The 16816-nt window shown below is 34.2% G+C and overlaps 1 protein-coding gene across 1 annotated transcript in view; it reads left to right on the top strand.

Annotated features, from left to right (window-relative positions):
• The window catches only part of LOC107589332 (transmembrane protein 266), an 89370-nt gene that overhangs the window by 35438 nt on the left and 37116 nt on the right, over positions 1-16816 (top strand). The window contains exon 3 of the mRNA XM_016277744.1: positions 4202-4390. Coding sequence (XP_016133230.1) covers positions 4202-4390 — 189 coding nt within the window. The remainder of the gene's footprint in view (positions 1-4201; positions 4391-16816) is intronic.

Below are 16816 nucleotides of genomic sequence, written 5' to 3'. Positions count from 1 at the left end.
CATAATCAAAAAAATGGTGCACCCCCCCCCCCCCCCCCCCAAAAAAAATAAAAATGTATTTATATATTCCAAAAAATATGATTTCTTTCTTTTCATTTTGGGTTAAAATATAGTGAAAGTGAAGTGACATGTGGCCAAGTATGGTGACCCATACTCGGAATTAGTGCTCTGCATTTATCCCATCCAAAGTTCACACACACAGCAGTGAACACACACCCGGAGCAGTGGGCAGCCATTTTTTTGCTGGGCGCCCGGGGAGCAGTTGGGTATTCAGTGCCTTGCTCAAGGGCACCTCAGTCATGGTATTGAAGGTGGGAGAGAGCGCTGTACATTCACTCCCCCCACCTAGAATCCCTGCCGGTACGAGACTCGAACCCGCAACCTTTGGGTTATGAGTCCGACTCTCTAACCATTAGGCCACATATAACATGTCCTAGACAGATTTCTTCAGAAATCCAATTATTCATCATTCATTCATGTTTAATGCATTGTTTGCTCAAAACACAATGCACACAGATGAAAGGAGAGCAGAATATTCCAGAAGAGGCTTTTCTGAAGAAAATACAGTACGTTTGGGTCCACAGCCAATAATATTTTAAAGATTGCGATGGGCCAGTATCCAACAGAAACACTTCCTATCGTAAAATCACTATCTCACAATGTCAATCCACACATACATACAGTACAGTGTAGTCTCTCTATTGACCGTGTATTCGCAGTGGCAATGCTTAGTTTTTCTTCTCCGTCTCTGTACTATTACAAGCTTCCTTTTTTGTTCCCCTCCTCTTTTTCCTTTGTACTGGCATAATTTATCTCCCCTCATCCGGCATGCCTGGGACACAAGCCAAAACCCAGGTTTCTGCCCCTCTCTGCCTCCGTTCCGTCCTTTCTTCTGCCCTTGATTAAGCCGTCTTCAGGGTCGCGAGTATTGATTTCTGTTATGAGCGTACATTATGATTACAATTATCACATTGCCGCTTATTTTGGAAGTACGACTGCTTGTCTGACTGCACAGATGGCTAGTTTTCATGATCTCCATTTTATTCACTGCAATTAAAGAAGTAGTTCTACCAAAAATTAAATTTTTTTCATTATTTACTCTGTTTGGGTGAACTATTTCAGTAAGTTGCCACAAAATCAAGAGCAAACGGCGAAGAGTAAGCATTGCAGAAGTATATATTCATCACCTTGTTTGCGCTTAGATTGAGAACAGCAATCCCAGACTGCAAACGTGAATAGAATCAGTGCACTGAATCCAAAAAATCAAAGACAAAACCGGGCAAAACCGGACATGACATCCAACTATGGGACTTTGTTGTTTTGCCACAATATTGTGCTTTGAAATTCTCCCGATGCCTCATTATTGTGGGACGCGATGCATGGTGGTGCGACCGTGATTAATATTCTGGGTTTAGGAATCAATCTAGACATGTGGGACGCCGGCCTCAACTTAATCTTCTTTCATGCATTTCTTATGTAGCCATTGAGGTTTCGGACGCATTTCCATATTCCACATCCCCTTTTTGAGATTCCTCAATCTGCTTCCCGTCTGTCTCACAGTCACATCAGTCGGTAATCGGTGGGAATACGTCTCAATAATGGGATTCTGGGTCTCTGTGGTGTCTGTGATTCAGTTCGCTCTCCTGTTGCTAGTCGTTCATTGTGTTTGTGTCTCATGCATCATGCATTGTTGGAATAAAACACGCTCCTCATTCCTGACCTCTCCTGCGTTCTTAACCGTGGCATGATTTTTTTCCCATCTTCTTTGTACCATATATACAGTTCCCCTTGTGTATTGCTTTTGTATGCTTTGTCTTTCCTCCTTCGGATATGGTGGTTTTCTAGGGCTCTTTTTTATCAACTTATTTTCTGTTTTTGTGCTGCACACTTCTGATATGTGGACTGCTATTGTTTGCTGTTTGAAGTCAACATGAAATGCAACTCATTTTGCTTCCATATTGTGACATATTTCCAAATGATGAAATCAGTGTTGGTGAAAGTTACTAATTGCGCTTGCATTACAAATTGAAATTAATAAGCCTCAGGCTAAAGGAAGTGCCTCTGCCTCTGCACTTACTCACAATTTCTCTTTAAAAAGGGGCACAGGAAAGATGTGAGCGAATAAATGGGAAAACAAAGTAACTTGCGTTACTTATTTAAAAATGTAACTCAGATATTTCATTGAAAATTAAAAAGTAATGCGTTACCTTACTAGTTACATGAAAAAAAGTAATCTGATTACATAACTTGTGTTACTTGTAATGCATTACCCCCAACACTGGATAAAATAATAATAAAAATAATTAAAAACAACAACAAGCTACCCATTTTTTATATGTATTTTTGCCGCAAAAACTATTTGATGACAGCATTAAAACACTTCTAGTTATGAACAAGTAAATAGTACATTACAAAGAATCATGTGCAGTGTCTTGCATGGACTTTTATGCAGGGCCCTAAATGAATCAGTGACTCATTTTAGTGAATTGGTTTGTTCAGATGTAAATCGGTCAGTTCACAAAAGTAAAATGCTTGATTTACATGAACCGTGTGCCGAACAGTTTGATTGTTTGATTAAAATCAATCTACCTTCCCAATGCAAACTGCACTAACTAAATATTTCACTTCCTAAACTGCAAAAAAAGTGAATCAGTGACTCATTTTAGTGAATCAGTTTTAATAAAGTAGTTCTCTTAAGTAAATTGCTTGATTTACATGAAACTTCACTAAATGGAGTCTAACTTACCAATGCAAACAACTGTGTTTAACTAAATATTTTGCTACCAAAAATTCAGGACTTCTACGCATGGCATCAAGTAAATCAGTGACTCCTTTTGGTGAATCGGTTCTTTCATAAAATCGACGAGAATGAAGCCGTTCGCTAAAGTAAAATGCTTGATTTGCATAACAAATCTGAATGATTTTATAAATATTGTGGGACGCGACGCATGGTGGTGCGACCGTGATTAATATTCTGGGTTTAGGAATCAATCTAGACATGTGGGACGCCGGCCTCAACTTAAGTAAATCAGTGACTCCTTTTGGTGAATCGACCGTGATTAATATTCTGGGTTTAGGAATCAATCTAGACATGTGGGATGCCGGCCTCAACTTAAGTAAATCAGTGACTCCTTTTGGTGAATCGGTTCTTTCATAAAATCCACGAGAATGAAGCCGTTCGCTAAAGTAAAATGCTTGATTTGCATAACAAATCTGAATGGACCGATTCACTAAAATTAGTCCAACTTCCCAATGAAGCTACTGGGCTTAACTATTTTTTTTTTGCTATCAAAAATTCCTCACATAACTTCTACACAGTGTCTCAAATGAATCAGTGAGTCATTTTAATGAGTGAATTCTTTGTTTCAGGCGCATCTTGTGAATGAAGCCGTTTGACAAGTAAACTGCTTGCTTTACATGTTCAGAATAAACTTCAAGTCTAAATTCCCAAAACAAACAAATGTACTTAAAAAAAACACAGGCCTCTCTCATCTTTTTAAGTGGGAGAACTTGCACAATTGGTGGCTGACTAAATACTTTTTTGCCCCACTGTATGTCCCAATACAAACAATGTGCCTCAAATGAATCAGTGACCCATTTTAGTGAATCAGTTCTTTGGGATGGTTCATGTGAATGAAGCGGTCCAGAAAAGTAAAATGCTTGATTTACATAAACGAATGAACTGTTTCATTAAAACTTTCCAGTGCAAACAATTACGCTTAACTGAATATTTCAAAATTCCTTGCATGACTTTTTAACTCAATGCCTCAAATAAATCAGTGAGTCATTTTAGTGAATCAGTTCATACGGACGGTTAGTATGAAAGAATCAGTTTGCGGAAGTCAGCTGCTTGCATTACATGAACAATCCTAATGAACTCATTCACTCAAATTAATCAACTTCCCAGTGCACTGATTGGAAATTGTTTAGTTGAATCAAGGTGGTTTCTGAAGGTGGTTAGAGGGTATTAATCGATGGACTGATATATCATTCACAGTAAGACCAGAAACGTGTTCAAGTTCAGAGTGTCAGATTTCATTTAATGTTGACTTCCCATCTATGATAACAGGTAGATGGTTTAATTTACTCAGTGGTTCAGTATGTAACGTCTTTGTGGTAATCCAAGTCATTTTTAAGGTAATCTTATTTAAGACAGTTCATGTAAGAAGACAATAGAGTAGTGTGTCCCGTGTGTCCCCAGGCCCCCTCAGCAGGCGGCAGCGCCGGATCTGGAGGTGATCTCCCAGCAGGTGGAGGATGAAGGCCAGTGCATGGCTCCAGTGCAGCTGGTCAGCTTCACCTACAGGGACCTTCCTCTAGCTGCCCTGGACCTCTCGCTAGCCGGATCCCAGCTACTTTCCAATCTGGACGAAGAGGACAACCAAGAGGGGTAAGAAGCTGCTAGTACACCGGTGATACCACACAGAAACACGTACACACACGATTACGCGGTTGCGTAATTGGGGACTTCCCATTGATTTTTGATGTAACTAACCCAAATCAAAAAAAATAACTTCTTAGAAGTGAATATAGACATTTAGACTCTTTGTGAACTGTTTTTTTCCCTTTTGAACACACACAAAAAATGTAAATGTTAAAAAAGAAAAACACTAAAAAGAAGAAAGATTTTATACTTATAAAATTTTGTGTTGTGTTAATTGCTGCTTTTTTTTTTTTTTACTACTTAGTAGTTTCTCACCAATGTTTTTCAGTGCACCCATAAAGAATAAAATAATAAAAATATATTAATTTAATTGTAATTAATAGTAAGAGTTTTTTGTTCTTCTGAGTGAAAATTGTCTCTCACACATTTTTTTCAGTGCACCCATAAAGAATAAAGTAATAAAAAATATATTTAACTTTCTCTCTCTCTCTCTCTCTCTCTCTATATATATATATTATGGAATGTCCCCAAATGTAGTTTTTTAAATTTCTATTATTAGAGCTATTATAAATATTAACGTGTCACTATTAAATATTTTTAATAAGTTCATAACTATTTTTGCTAATATGTACACACACTAGAACTAATCATTTGAAAAACATGATAATATTAAATGTAGAGGCATAATTCGAAATTTTAGTCTAAAATTAATAATTTCCGATAGATCAAATGAACAACCCTTTCTTAGTTCTGCGCTGCTACTCTAACGTAACTTTTTGCCAGTCTCTCTTTGTTAGCGCTCTTGTCACAGTGCCACTTTCAGTTATCATCGGATAAAGGATTCCGTCGAAACATACGCCAGGCTGGGAAAGAAATATTCAGATATCCAAAAAATCAGGAAGAACAGCATACTCTCACTTAGATCAACGATACTGACTTTTAGCTGGAATTTCTGGAATTTATTTAATGCTTGGCAGGGGTGAGGTAAAAATAAGCCCCAGGATGTCTTATAAACAATACTAGCAGTATCTAAAATAGCCGAGATCGCAATCATCTGACATAAAGTAGTACTTTAAAGGAATTTGTTTATAATATGTTGGTATGCTGAAATGATTCGTAATGCACAACTATATAGTTCAGGTTTGTTTGTGTATTGTGTTACAGTTAAAAATAAACCCTAAAAGCACTGAGAAATATTTTTGGCTTGATATTTTATATTTATTTTTAAGATTTCAAATGGAAACTCGAACCGAAATTATATCTTGAGAGACAAAAAAATATAATCTTTGAGTGTTACTGCACAATTACACTATCCTGAGACAGACAGAAATCCATAAATTGTTTTGACTGGATAAGTTTTAGCTTTCAAAACCGTTACGCGTTTCAATAAATGGATGCATTTCTGTCATTCGTAGCATTTTTTTTTATTTTTGACTAGCATGCCTTTGTGATCCATATCATCCTGTTGCATCATTTTTTAGATTTTTAGATCAACATTTTTTTCTGCTTGTGTAAATCCAGTCTCACAGAGTCAGACTTATGATTATCGGCACAAAGTCTGGACTGCTTTGCCGCTTGAACAACATTTAAAGGGACCAATCACAGTTCAGCCATTTTTTTGGACATAATAAATGCAAAGGCCAGTGTCGTAATGTGTCAGTTTCATTTTCAAATCTCTCCTTCTGCATCTCCCATTTGTTTTCAAATGCCGGATGTTTACCGCAGGAGGTTGGATTCTCGACTACTTTTCACCATATTTTTAAATGCCAGCTTTCAGTGGGTGTATTTGTGTTCCTCGGTGGGTAGTGTACAAATGTAGCTTTAAAAATCATCTGGCAGCCGCACTGCATGCTGGGAGTGTGGAGCACCCAGACCTCTATGGCGCTGACTGGGTTTTTGGCAGTCGACACTGCCGTCCCGTCTGGGTAGCGTGACTCACCGTGGACGGCCACTGTGCAATGCTCTGCTACATGCAGGGAAAGTTGACAAACACCATAAGCTTAATTATGGCAGCCGTCACACTGTCCACAAGCCACGCCTGTGTGTGTGTGAGACAGATGGTCCATACAAACTCTCGAGTGTGTGATTGCGTGAGTGTGTTTCTGAGATGTCAGCACAGAGCGTTCTGTCTCTCATGATTCGCTTTGTCAGGTGACACACTCAGGTGTGACACATAACTGTCCTTTGCTATGATAACAGCCCAGCTCAGTGGCACTGTAAAAACATGATGAGGTTGTGTGATGTTTTTCTGTGTTTTTTTAATACGTGTTTTTTTTTTTACTGTTTTCATAAACATTTTAGTCTGACGTGACTATAAATCTATAAATGGCATCCTGTCTCAAAGAGTGTTTGTGTATCATATTGCACAGCAGTTTCGCACTTTCACGTTTAAGCATGGTAATAATTTTTCCCAATCCAAATGAAGGCTGCCCCCGACTAAAGATTTTATATTATATTATATATTAATTTAATTAAATTAAATATATACTGGGGGGTTGGGAACTAAACTCATAATGTGCCTTTAATATATAGCCTATGCACCAGCAAAAGTAATGACTAAGTGTTGGGAAAAATAGTGTCATTTGTACGATTTTAAGTGTATTTGTATTATTTTATATATATTACTTTAAATTAAAATTTGGTATCTACAACATTTTTAAGCGATAAAACGTATTACTCACAAGTACGGTTTTCTTTCGATTTGTCGTTCTAACGCATTGTTCTAAAATTAAATGTTATGATTGTCTGTGATTGAATCACATCGCACAAGCATCTTTGCATTTTCAAGTATAAGCATAGTATACATTTTTCACAATCCAAATATGTAAACTACCCAGCAAGTTTTGTTTACATTTTTGTTTTATTTTACATGTGGCATCTAGAGCAATTGTAGCTGATAAAAGCTCAAATTTGTTTAAAAGGTGTAAAAAAAAATTTTTGGTTTATGTTGTCCCATTGCTATAATCCACAATGAAATATGTTCTGATTGTCTGTGATTAAATCACATTGCACAACATTTTTGCGTTTTCTCAAAGATTATTTTCAAAAATATATATATATATTTAATTAAATTTGCAATCCAAACATGTAAACTACATTCTAAGTTTTGTTATTTCATTTGTTATATTTTAAGTGCGCTATCTAGAACAATTTTAAGCGATAAAAACGTTTCTTACAAGTACAATTTATTTCGGTTTATTTTATCTCATTTGTCCAAAATTAGATGTTATGATTGTCTGTGATTAAATCACATTGCACAGCAGTATCACGTTTTTAAGTTTAAACATAGTATACATTTTTCACAATCCAAATACTGTATGTGAACATCATTTGTTTTATTTTACATGTGGAATGTAGAACAATTTTAATTGATAAAAACTATAACTTACAAGTAAAATTTTCTCTTTGTTTATGCTGTTCCATTGCATTAATCCACAATGAAATATCTTCTAATTGTCTTTGATTTAATCACATCGCACAGCAGTTTTGCGTTTTTTCAAAGTTTTTTTCCTTTACGTTTTCGCAACCAAATATGTAAACTTCATTCTAAGTTTTGTTGATGTTATTTATTATATATTAAGTATGCTACCTACAACAATTTTAAGCGACAAAAGCTATTCTTAGAAGTAGAATTTGCTCTCGCTTTATTTTGGCCCATCGCTTTGATGCAAAATTATTGATGTTATGATTGTCTGTGATTGAATCACATGGCACAGCAGTTTTACGTTTTCAAGTTTATGCATTGTATAAATTTATTTGTAACTCAAACATGTAAATTACATTCTAAGTTTTGTTAACGTCATTTGTGTTGTGTTAGGTGTGGTATCTAGAAAATTTTTAAGTGATAAAAGCTATTAAAGTACAAGTTTCTTTCGGTTTATGTCAGCTCATTGCATTATTCCACAATTAAACATGTTTTAATTCTCTGTGATTTAATCACATCACACAGAAGTTTTGCCTTGTCAAGTTACACTTGGTACTAATTCTTCAAAATCCAAATATGCAAACTACACACCAAGTTTTGTTAACGTCATTTGTTTTAACATTTTTAAGTGTTAAAAGCTATCACTTACAAGTACAGTTGTCTTTCGATTTATAGCTTATTAGTCCAAAATGAAATATGTTTTGATTGCCTGTGATTGTAGCACATTGTACAGCAGTTTCGCGTTTTATCAAAGTTTACATAAAATGTTCGTAATCCAAATATGTAACCTACAGACAAATTTTTGTCATTTGTTTTATTTTAGTTGGTTTCTTTACATTTTTTAAAACAATGTACTGTGACTTAACCTAACAGTAGCCAAAATACAGTACATTATTGTGAAAATGTTGTGAAAAAAAAGAAAGCTCTGCACTTTCTGGGAATTCTGTCAGGTATATTTTCTGTTAGGACATGCTTTCTGTCAAGGATACTTTTCATCAGATTTGCTGAGTTATATTATCTACAAAACATTTTCTGACATACAGATTTCCATAGAAGGCTCAATCAAGTTTCACCCCACCAGCATGTCAACAGCTTTGTTTCCGTCTCCCGTAACTGTCAGTAGAGAAAGCGAGAGCACAGTCACGTCACAGGTCGTGTTTCTGGTGTGACTCACATCTGAAGCATGTACTCAATGATAGACAGGATATATTTGCATGGTTTGATGTCAGTTTAAGCCTTATTTGAACTAAGCTAATAATAGAAACATGCCACAATTACAGCTCGTTTATTATCCCGAAACTTTAGTGAATGCAAAACAATATTAATATTTAAATAACGCATGGTTTACATTACAGAAATGATAATTATTTCTTTATTTCTAGTTTTCTATTTAGAGAAGGACATATTTGTAATGATTTTGCTTGTTATTATTATATTTAATGTAGACATGGTCCTTGAGATGTAATATTTTATTGGATTATTATCGTATTTGAAGGTAAGATAAGACATTTAATGCAGATATGTGCATCTCTTCATAGTTAAAGCTCCAGCATTTGGACTCATATTGGCTTTTTGAAAAAGATATAAAATGGCTTGAATTTTATGGGCAGGCTTTAAAAAAGGTAACACCACCAAGTTTAAGTTCACTCTCTTATGCTCACCAGGGCTGCATTTATTTGAGCACAAATACAGTAAAAACGGTAATATCGCAAAATTATTTTATTTGGAAGTTTTTGCAATCCAAACATGTAAACTACATTCTAAGTTTTGTTATTTCATTTGTTATATTTTAAGTGCGCTATCTAGAAGAATTTTAAGCTCGTCAGTCACTGACGTAACGTTGAACGTGACTGACTGAATGGGAACGTTTCTTACAAGTACAATTTACTTTCGGTTTATTTTGGCCTATCGCATTTGTCCAAAATTAGATGTTATGATTGTCTGTGATTAAATCACATTGCACAGCAGTTTCACGTTTTTAAGTTTAAGCATAGTATACATTTTTCACAATCCAAATACTGTAAACATCATTTGTTTTATTTTACATGTGGAATGTAGAACAATTTTAATTGATAAAAACTATAACTTACAAGTAAAATTTTCTTTTGGTTTATGCTGTTCCATTGCCTTAATCCACATTTATTTGAGCACAAATACAGTAAAAACGGTAATATCGCAAAATAGCTTTACAATTTACAATAACTGTTTTCTGTTTGAATATATGTTAAAATGTGATTTATTCCACATGATCGTTCAGAAATCATTCTAATATGCAGATTTGCTGTTCAAGAAGCATTTTTTATTATTATCAATGCTGGAAACAGTTGTGCTGTTTTATTTTTGTTTGTTTTGTTTTTCATTTGATGATGAGAACGTTTAAAAGAACATTTATTTATTTTCTTTATTTATTTAAAATCGAAATATTTTGTAACATTAGAAATGTCTTTACTGACACTTTTGATCAATTCAATGCATCCCTGCCAAATAAAAGTATTCATTTTATAATAAAGATAAAACTGACCCCAGAACGTCTAACAACTTGTCTTGATCTACATGATTCCTTTAATCAAGACAGACTGTTTGATCATAACAAACACCACAGCAGATGTGAAAGCGATCGTGCAGTCTAGCACACTCACTGGTGGGCTGCACGTGGACGGATGGTTGTAGTTGTGAACTTCAGGGGGCATTTGCAGGGCTGGCAGTCTCAGTGCAGGGGCAAGACATCCAATGTGTGGCCTATTATTAGCATGTGCTGGCACTAGGGCTTCCTGACCGGAACAGAGGGGTGGTGTGCGTGTGGACTGGCCAAAATATTCATGCTTTCTTCTATGTTTTTCATAACAAAAGATACATGACTGAGGAAAAAATGGATAATAATAATAAAAAACATTTGGCATCTAATTATGATTTCCTATTTTAATGCACTTGGTCGCAAAGAATGGGAAATTATATGCTATTAAGTGCTAAATAGTTTAGAAGAAGAAGAAGAAGAATAAAATTGTGTAATGTGTTGGTAGGCTGCACATATTTTTTTGTTTAATTAATGAACTATTTCACAAAAACTTTACAAATCTAGTTCATAAACTAAAAAATATGGGCAGCCTACCAACACATTACAAAATTGATTTTGTATATAAACTATTTAGCCTTTTTTATTAATTAATTAATTAACTTATTTATTTATTTATTTTTGTAAATGAATTCTATTGCTCCCTGGAGTATTGAGGGATTTGATTTTGCTACAGTAATGCAAAAAAACGCATGATTTGCTAACTTTTTGTTTATGACATTTAATTAACCAAATTAACCAAAAACCTTTTTATAAATGAATGTTTATTCTTAGATTTTGCCCCTTGACTTTTTAAAAAATGATTTACTTATATAATAAGTAAATAATTATGTGCTAATTATGAGATCACACGCATCAAAGTTTGATTTTCCATTAACTTCACTTTGATTTCAATCTTTGACATGGCCTTACACAATCAATATTAAAGATATAAAGGTTATATTTTCACAGACTGTTCTACATCTTTATAAAGGATGATTTTATGTAGAAAACAGAAAATCACAAAAAAACGACTTTAGCTTTGTTTTCACAGGCAGGGTCACGTTTAATAAATTAATGATTATTCTTTTAGATTTTGCCCCTTGACTGTTTATTTTTAAATTCATGTATTATATATATTTTATCTGAAAAATGCTATATTATTATTTTTAATATAATCACATTTTTAAGTTACAATTTAAAGACTGAAATAATATTCAGATAAACTCAAATTTAGCACTGAAGTGTGACATCCTCATAACTATTATGAGATTAAAGGCATGTTCACACCGGGACGAATATCACGCGCGATTATCGCCGACGTTTAACGCCTCGTGACTAAACAAAGGGCGCCAATGAGAGTGTGCACACCGACGGTTTTTAAAAGCGTAATTTTAAAAGAAAACGCCTCGGGCTCGTTTTTTTGGTTTGACGCGCCGCATTAAAAACTGGCCGACCAATGAGATTGGTGCTTTTGTTCATGTGCCTGGAGCTGCTTAAGTTACAGTAAAACACGACTTGGTGATGCTTAAGCACAAAACGGTCTTGCCGAGCACACATTGATACCTAACAACGAAGAGGAAGTAAGTAGACCAAGAAGATGCATCGAGGCAAGATGAATGTAGAGCTGCTGGTCTCATTGGTGTCTGAACACAAAGGACTTTATGACAAACACGACTGCGACTACAAAAATCTTGATAAGAGAGAGTTGTTATGGAGAGGAATTGCAGATCAAATAGGATTCGATGTGTACCGGGGTATTTTTGTTTTTCATTAAGCGCCATCTAATGTCAGGGAGTGAATTTGCACGTTCACTCAGCTCATCGCCAGCGAAGATCGCTTGGGTATGAACACAAAAGACATGTCGAAAAACGTTGGCGATAAGCGCGCGATAATCGTCCCGGTGTGTACGAGGCTTAATGGTGTGCTGTTCAAATAAAGAGTCTCTCAGAGATTCAGCAGATATTTAATGCTTAGCTTTGTTGTTGTTTTTGTATTTTATCTTCTCTATCCTTTTCCTGAAGTGCTGAGGTTTGTCTGCTGGCTGTGACAATTGTTTTTAGCTTTTGCTTGCTTGCTCTTTGTCTGACATTGTCAGTGGAGCATGCTCTTTCCTGCTGATCTGAGACCAGCCGCTCTCTGTACTATTACATTTAAAAGCAGCGAATGTAAGAGAAACGTGTCTTAGATCAGCATGCAACTTTTGACATTCGCAGCGTTCACTGGAAATCGGTCTGTCCTATTTGCTTTTGACCCAGAACCTGCAAATAAAAGCAGACAATTCTCAAAAGACGGCTCAGAAAGAATTATTATGCATTATCATTCATTTGAGGCTTCTTTATGGGGCATTTTATCATTATTTGTGGTAGTTTGCCAACCTTGAAGACTGACGGACCTTGGAGTTTGGAGCTGAACTAGGAGTTGAGGATTTATTTGCTATTGCTCATACTTCGGGACAGGAATTAGAACACCCCTAACCATAAATATTAACCTTTCAATGCCTAACTTGTCCCTTGACATTTGTATTATGGGTATGAATTATGCATATGCATAATTTATACCTTATACCAAAACACTCTAAAACACATTAGCAATCACAAAGTAATCATGGCATATTTTTCGTTCACTCACTTTTTTTTAAATGTAAAAATATATTTGTATATTACTATACATTTACTCATTAAATACTTTATGTGGCATATGATGGCAAAAAATAGGTTGTTCTGAGGAGTTATCTAAGGCTATTACCTTCCAGCTCTTGGTTTATCTCAATTGTAAGATAATGGCACACTTCTGAGAAATAAAGTTGCATTCTGAGATATAGTCGCAATTGTGAGACATTAAGTCAGAATTGTTACATATCACTTTCTGAGATACAAAGACACATTTCTAAGAAATTAAGTCACAATTGTGAGATTTTGTATAGAATCATGAGATACAGTTTTAAGAAATAACATTTTTAATTAAAAAAATGTATATTACATTTTATATTTTATTTTGAAAATATTTAATTATTTATATATTAATAATTTATTTTAAGATGGATATTCCAAAAAAAAGGATATTTGTTTTGAGATTTGCTAAAGATTACATTTAACAGTGTAATTAAATTAAATTTGTTATACAGATTGGGAAAATAAGCATAAAAGTAAATGTTCATTATTGACATACAAATTAAAAAAATATGTTGTGCGTCCCTGCTCTCTTTTTTTTATTTAGTACCTACTATTTGCTTTTGACCCAGAACCTGCAAATAAAAGCAGACAATTCTCAAAAGACGGCTCAGAAAGAATTATTATGCATTATCATTCATTTGAGGCTTCTTTATGGGGCATTTTATCATTATTTGTGGTAGTTTGCCAACCTTGAAGACTGACGGACCTTGGAGTTTGGAGCTGTACTAGGAGTTGAGGATTTATTTGCTATTGCTCATACTTCGGGACAGGAATTAGAACACCCCTAACCATAAATATTAACCTTTCAATGCCTAACTTGTCCCTTGACATTTGTATTATGGGTATGAATTATGCATATGCATAATTTATACCTTATACCAAAACACTCTAAAACACATTAGCAATCACAAAGTAATCATGGCATATTTTTCGTTCACTCACTTTTTTTTAATGTAAAAATATATTTGTATATTACTATACATTTACTCATTAAATACTTTATGTGGCATATGATGGCAAAAAATAGGTTGTTCTGAGGAGTTATCTAAGGCTATTACCTTCCAGCTCTTGGTTTATCTCAATTGTAAGATAATGGCACACTTCTGAGAAATAAAGTTGCATTCTGAGATATAGTCGCAATTGTGAGACATTAAGTCAGAATTGTTACATATCACTTTCTGAGATACAAAGACACATTTCTAAGAAATTAAGTCACAATTGTGAGATTTTGTATAGAATCATGAGATACAGTTTTAAGAAATAAAGCCACAATTACAAGAAATATAGTCGTAATTGTAATATTTAAAGTCAGAATCTTGGGATATAGTCATATTCTGAGATATAAAACTACAAATATAAGAAATAAAGCCACAGTTGTGAGATTTAAAGTCATATTCTGAAATATAAAGTCACAGTTACAAGAAATGAAGTTGCAATTTTGGTCGATTTATAACATTAAGTTTTCATTTTCAACATTTCGTTATCGTTAGAATCAAAGTCACATTCTTACATAAAAAGGTACAAATAAAAGAGATTTTTGTGAGATTTATTTTTCACATTCTGAGATGAAAAGCCACAAATACAAGAAATGAAGTCACATTCGTGAGATTTAGTCAGAATCATGAAATATTAAAGAGACAGTTCACCCAAAAATGAAAAATTACCCCATAATGTACTAATTCTCAAGCCATCTTAGGTGTATATGACTTTGTTCTTTTAGACAAATACAATCTGAGATATATTTTAAAATGTCCTGGCTCTTCCAACCTTTATAATGGCAGTGAATGTGGGGCTGAGAATTTGAAGCCCAAAAATAAGTTTCTTTGGGTAAACTATGCCTTTAAGTCATTTTCTGAGATATAAAGCTACAACTATAAGAAATGAAGGCACCATTGTAAGATTTAAAGTCTTGTTCTAAAATATAAAGACACAGTTACAAGAAATCAAGTCTAATATGTAAGCTGTAGTCACAGTTGTAAGATCCAAAGTCACATTCTTACAATAAAAACCACAAATACAAGAAACTAAGTCACAATTTTGAGATTTAAAGTTGAAAAAATGACAGTTATAAGAAATTGCAGTTGTGAGACTGACAGTCAGAATCATGAGAAATAGACATATTCTGAGATATAACAGCAGAACTACAAGAAATGTCTCAATTGTGTGAACAGTCTGTGAGAAATAAGTCCCAATTCTTAGATATAGTTACAATTATGAAAAATGGTCACAATTCAGAAAAAATAAGTCACAGTAAGCATTTTAATTTTGTTTTCCCTCTGATGCTGAAACAGGCTTCCAAAAAAAATTCTGGTTTATCATTTTCTTTCCATTTCTGCAGCAGCGAATGTGAAACCATTATCAGACCCCAAAGAGCAGGTTAAAAAGCCTTGACTGCACTTAATAGATTTTTGTGATTATTGCTCTTGGAAATATCTTATGTATGCTGTGTGATTATTATGTTATTTCATATATACATTTTTTGTGAAGGCTGTAAGTTTCCTTTTTAAAAAGTATGCCTTCAAGGAACATAATGGCTTAGATCAAGCCATTGCAGGCAGACTCAGATCTATTTTTCACCGGCTCATGCCAATAAGGATTTCTAGAATCAACTGTAATGGCTTTCCCGGGTTGGATTACTAATGTGATGGGGTTTTTGAGAGTGACATGCAATTGAGATGTCTGTCAAAACACTGATCGGTTCTGGTGAAGATTTGCAGCTTCGTTCTTTGTTTTTGTTTGCCCTTTAGTTGTTCTCTAAAAGCCAAGACCCTCGCTGAAGTTTACTGAGGCCGGTGACGCGATGCCGTTAATGCTACCGCAAGTGAGGGTGATTTATGTGGAGGCTTGAAGGCGCTTGTAGTACAGCTTTGTGCTCCTTGATTGCTTTTTCTAAAAGTGATTTCCTCAGAGACCAACTTGATGCCTCCTCAACCTCTTGTTGCCGGAGACTCGCTGGCCGAGTTAAGTTTCTAGTGAAGCCGTGGTGTCCGTGTCCATGTGAACATATGCTTGGCCGCTCCATCCGCTGCCTTCCTTGTGTTTTTAGTCAGTGCTTTGTAAGTCATGGGTAATTATACTGTATGAGTTTATATACGGATTCTGTCCGGATTCAAGCTAAATCAGATTTATTTTTGCAGAACATTTATTTCATGAAGAAGAGGTACTGCTGATGTATAAATGTTAAATATAAAACATAATATAAAATGCATGTGACGTTTACAGTATTGATTTTAAAAAATCCTCTTAAAATTAACAATAAAACATTTTCCTTTCATACCATTTAAAAACTTGTACAATCATACAGTATATTATGCCAGTCAATTTATGCTGCCTTTTTATACATAATTTGGCTAAATTCTAAGGCTGCATTATGTATCCTTCACAAAGGCAATTCCAGAATGCGTTATTTGCAACAATTTCTGTGAAAATGTTCACATGAAATAGTGAAAGGAATTGAGGGAAATAATAATTATGAATATATATGTATATATTGGAAGGCACCGATTTTATTTTTGAATTTTTATAGCTGTTAACTAATGAATATTTTTAAATATTGTTAAATTATTCGTAAATAATTCTGTACTGTAGTATTTTAGTTGTATAGCTGATTACTAATAAATATATTAAAATATTTAAACTATATTTAAATCTTTATAAAATATTATAATTTTGTAAAATATTTTTTATAGTCAGCAACCAATAAATATATATATATATATATATATATATATATATATATATATATATATATATATATATATATATATATATATATATATATA

Source organism: Sinocyclocheilus grahami, unplaced genomic scaffold (genome assembly GCF_001515645.1).
Source record: "Sinocyclocheilus grahami isolate Dianchi unplaced genomic scaffold, SAMN03320097.WGS_v1.1 scaffold115.1, whole genome shotgun sequence".
Taxonomy (NCBI): Eukaryota; Metazoa; Chordata; class Actinopteri; order Cypriniformes; family Cyprinidae; genus Sinocyclocheilus; species Sinocyclocheilus grahami.
The sequence above is the reverse complement of the archived record's forward strand: the minus strand, read 5'-3'. Positions and strand labels throughout refer to the sequence as shown.